General features: G+C 40.5%; 1 protein-coding gene across 1 annotated transcript; it reads right to left on the reverse strand.

Moving 5' to 3' along the window:
- Window positions 1-2,140: 2,140 nt before the first annotated feature.
- Window positions 2,141-4,650, reverse strand: LOC121880850 (procathepsin L-like). The gene is made up of 5 exons (XM_042388418.1): window positions 4,179-4,650; window positions 3,892-4,083; window positions 3,319-3,484; window positions 3,109-3,214; window positions 2,141-2,791 (listed from the first exon to the last, which is right to left on the reverse strand). Exons 1-5 carry the CDS (start codon window positions 4,416-4,418, stop codon window positions 2,692-2,694), a joined length of 804 nt encoding a protein of 267 aa, XP_042244352.1. The 5' UTR covers window positions 4,419-4,650; the 3' UTR covers window positions 2,141-2,691.
- Window positions 4,651-4,865: the final 215 nt, after the last annotated feature.

Genomic DNA, 4,865 nt, shown 5'->3' on the forward strand with positions numbered 1-4,865 from the left:
ATTAATATCAGTCCATATCTCTCAAATATTGATATCAGTATCAGCTTCAAAAATCTCTTATCAGCTGACCTCTTCAAACTACCACAAACATACACAAGCCCAGTGCACATTATCATCACCTGTATAACATCAGTTATTCAAGCAACAAGAAAAACCACAGGACTTTTTTTTATCACTGCTGTAGGCTTAACCAATCCATCTGTTGCTATATCCAACTCTAGTGAAGTGATACTATAAAGGGATACCAGTGTGAGTGAAGCTTTCACATAGGGGCATCTGCAAAGGCAATACAGCAAGTTACCTTTTTGCTATTATATCTCCTCTTCATCTGCCACCCACTGCCCACATTTGCTGACACACACAGTACACATTTTATGTAGCTGTAATCTGAGAAAGAGGGCTGTTTGCATTAGTGTTGATTTCTGTGTGTGTATGTATCTTTACTGTATACACTGTATGCATGCTGCACACCTTTGCACTGTATAGTCTACACCACCAAGAGTGTTTGTACCTGCATGTTTGTGTACGTATGGTGCGTGGGTGAATTAATCCATTAGGGAGAACGAAGGTGTGCTTCTACCTTTCCTACACATTGTTCCCCAGCCTCATTAGAACCCATTCAGTCAATCAAGCATGAATCCATAACACAATAACATACAAAGTGCTTTGTCTGGGTGTAATTGGCCTTGTCAAAGCTGTTTTTTTCAAAAGGTTTGCTTGACTCGCCTCTCTCAGACTGCAGCCAGGAGCCCTGTCCAAAAAAAAATGCAGCTGGCTGAAGGAAGGTGGAGAGATTAGATGAGTGGAAAAAAAAGGGATAAAGATCAGGAAGGAAATATTAAAAAGAGAAAGATAGAAGTAAAGATTATTGGTCTCCTCTGTGGGTTCATTTTAGAATTATAAAGTATTTATAAAGTCATTTAAGCCATTTTTCATAAGGTTCAGCTCTTGTTCACATGTGCTGTCTCTCTTTTTCTGTGTGCATTAGGCCACTGTGTGTGTGCATGTATCAATACTGTGTGTGGTCATCCAGAACTCCTGTCTGTCACAATCACATGTTCCCCATTACCATGACAAACCAGTCGACCAGATACCTTTTTCCCCAACAAACACACACACACATGCTGGGAACTACACACATGCACACACACTGATGGTAAGTGGATAACACATCGGTGCAGAAACGTGGCCCCGTCTGTATGCCCATAGGAGAGACTGTTTGCTCGCTATGATGGGTGACACGGCTGACTGACATTTTCCTCCACACCAACCCAACAGCCAATGTACTACTATTGTGTGGTGACATTGTTGATTAAGCAGACATTTAGTGTATGGTGTGTGTGAAATTACAGTGCAATGGGTTCGTTGGTGTATAGAGATGCAGTGTCAGTGTGTTTGCATGGATGTGTGGATGTTTGTTTTTACTGCTTGTGTGTTACTTATCCAAAAGTGGAATAATTACAAGGACGTGACCATAAGAATCGAAGGAATACATTTGACTTTGAACCAGCACTGTGGATGACTCAAGCCAGAGCACTGCACCCCAAACTGCTGAGATAATCATCAGCAGTCAAGTGCTGCCATCTAGTGACACAATAAAGTGCTTTTTTTAACACAAAATACAGCCAAAAATGACACTCAACTGCTGAATATGTTGAGTCAGTCACTGGAAAACAGAATTTAAGGTGTAGATTCTGCTAAAAACTTTGATAAGTAAGGCAGTTTTAAATGTTTTCTTTTCTTAACAAAATCAATATTCACGAATGTATCATCCTGCCATGCTTCCTGTCTTTTTCTCACTCCTCCCTGGATCCCTCAGCCTCCTTCAGATCAATGTGACTTCATTAATTCCATCAGGGCAACTACTGTGTATGATTAAAACAGATGTCACCCTAGGCATGGGAAAAAGAGAACAGTAATCTGATGACACTGATGACTTATTAGCAAAGTTAAAGGTTTTTCCTTTTATTTCCCAGCAAATTATAAAACATCTAAAGCCAGATAAAGAATACAACATTATCTGTTTCTATGCTCTCTGACTAAGCAAACTTAGATTGGTGTACTGAATTTATTTCATCTTCATTGCACGCAGTAAAATTAAATACAGTAAAGCTGAATAGCAAATGACAAATGAACAAAATCATTTCAAGCATTGTGAATTTATTTGTAGCAGACTTTATGGATTACAGATGAGTGAAGCAACCTTCCACCGCCCAAGGTTCAATAAAGATGTAAGAATAATGAGTTAAGTACTGCTGTTTAGTTGGATTACATGCAAAACCTGTACGCATTACAAATTACTGTGGAAAGCAAGAAGAATTTCATTGTAGGATTATTTTACATACATTTGGTGTGGGTATTGCAAATTTATACTAATCACAGTTGGTACACATGGAAACAATGTTAGGGCAATAACTTAACCTTGATGAGTGAAGTTAATCAGTATAATCAAAACAGGTCACACCTATTCTATGCACCTATTAAAAGTACACCACAGCTACCAACTTCTAAGGACCTTTCTCTCTGAGAAAAGACCTGGACCTGTACATCCAATAAACATGAACAACAACCAATCAATGGTAGGTAAAGGTAAAGCTGTGCAGACACACAAAAGTTAAACTTGTTGAAAAAGTATTTCCATGGTCATAACGGACAGACAGAAGGAGGACTTTTGAGTTTCTTCCTACTTGTTCAGACCTGGGGATAAATGGCGTAACTACCCATGCCACACTGATTCTGTTTCTTCCTGGACATCTTGATGTATCCTTTGTCTCCCCATTCTAGACCCCAGCTAGAGAAACACACAAATTACCAACAATATTTAGCTGCTATATGTAAAACATGATTATGATCATAATACTACTTAGTATGTAGAGACATAATGATGTGTACACTGATAGAAGTAAATTAATTGTAGCAGTTCACATTCATGCTTGATTTAAGAAGTTGACAGCATCCTGATTTTTCACTTCATTTTGGCAGTTATGAATAAAATGCTTCTAAAGCTTTCTGTGAAAACTGCAACTGATTTGACGGTTTGCAATGTGACACCTCTTGCTGACAGTTAGCAAGAGAGCAACCCACAATTTAAAATATGAGCAACATTACCTGTTCTTGACCAGCCAGTAGTCCAATCCGTTTTCAGTGCCATAACCTACAGCCAGCACAGCGTGGTTCAACGCTGAGCTTTGGCAGTGTGGCTCATCATACACTCCTAGAAACACACACACAGATTAGACAGTAGGTTAGGTTAAAAAATACTCTTTTTTTGTATTTGATAAGAATATTTTCGATAAAGGGCAAAATAAAACTGTTCACCTGATTTATAGAGCTGGAAGGATGGCTGAGAAGCATCGATGGCAACTGACACAGGACCAATGGTGGCCACAGCACTCCTCAGGGCATCTTCATCATTGCTTTTCACATTAACGTAGCCTGTGCAGTTGGCACCAATCTTAGCAGGGTCGTAACGGCACTTTCCATCCTATTTGAGAGAGAATATTTACCAAGGACACATAATGGAAATGGTGATTAAATGTCCACAGAGAACATTTTCTGCCTATTACATTCTCAAAAGATTGAACTTTAGAGATTTCTGTCCATGAAATGGTTATTGTATGCTTTGTATTGAAGGACTGCCTCAGGGTTTATGTCTTTGTGTATCCACTAGATGGCAGTGTTGTAAATCTCTCACACGGAGTACCATAAATTCAACACACCTTGAACACCTTCTGAAGGATTTAATTTGCACAATAAGAAAGATCACTCCTTTCTTTCAGCGTACCTTCACATTGTCTCTACACACTGCTTCTTATCATGATCATGGAAAATGGCTGTTTTAAAGACTATGTCTTACATCCAGATAAAATCAACAAAATCATTTCTGTTTACCTTGGCCTCATAAGGGTAGGAGTCCTCTGTGTCTAGTCCTCCGTTCTCTTTGATGTACCTGAAGGCATCGTGCATCCAGCCTCCACTACAGCCCATGTTGCCATAGTCCCTGGAGCAGTCAACCAACTGCTGCTCGCTGAGAGACACCAGCTTCCCTGTCTTCTTGAAGATCTGACCCTCCAGCGAGCCAGTCTGGAAGAGGGATAAGTGAATTTGTAAAAAGAAAACATTTGTATACAGTTTCTTGCATCACTGCAGGAGAGGATAATGAGTAAAGTTTTACATACTGCACTGAAGGCCCAGCAGGAGCCGCAGTTCTTCTGATTCTTGACCTCGGTGACATATCCCTTGTCCCTCCAGTCAACAGAGTCGGGCAGATCAGCTCCCTCCGGCAGCTTGATGAAGTCAGAGCCACTGCGAGGCACAGAGGCATTGAAGAGGCCCAGACAGCCCTTGTAAATCAGTTTGTACTCTTCGTTTTCCTGGTGAGGAGGAACACTTGTTAGGGTCTTCATCCACAATGTCATTCACTTTATCCTCACAATCTAATTGCAACCAAATGACAAACACTTTTGCTTTTCTTCTGATTTAAGCTGATACACCCGAGGCCACTAACTCCGGGTCCAGACCCAGATTCCATCCTATCCAGGCCTGGACGTGTAACCGATAAATTATTTAGAATTAGTGAAATTTGACGGAGTGTTTCTATTTTAACCGGCGCAGCTTTTCTAGCCTTTACGGAATTGATTTACCTGCCCAGGAAACTCACAGACCAATTGCATGCGTCGTAAATCATCGCACGTGATGCTACTCAGCCAATCAAATCTGTGCAGTCCTATAAACATTGCGATACAGTCTTGCGACTCGAATTAGTGAGACACACGCAGAGCGAAAAGTCGAGACCAAAGAGACAACGGTCGGCAAAGTAATGGTGTAAGAGAAAACGGACTCTCACATGGCGTACTCTAAAAAGA

Source organism: Thunnus maccoyii, chromosome 16 (assembly GCF_910596095.1).
Source record: "Thunnus maccoyii chromosome 16, fThuMac1.1, whole genome shotgun sequence".
Classification (NCBI taxonomy): domain Eukaryota; kingdom Metazoa; phylum Chordata; class Actinopteri; order Scombriformes; family Scombridae; genus Thunnus; species Thunnus maccoyii.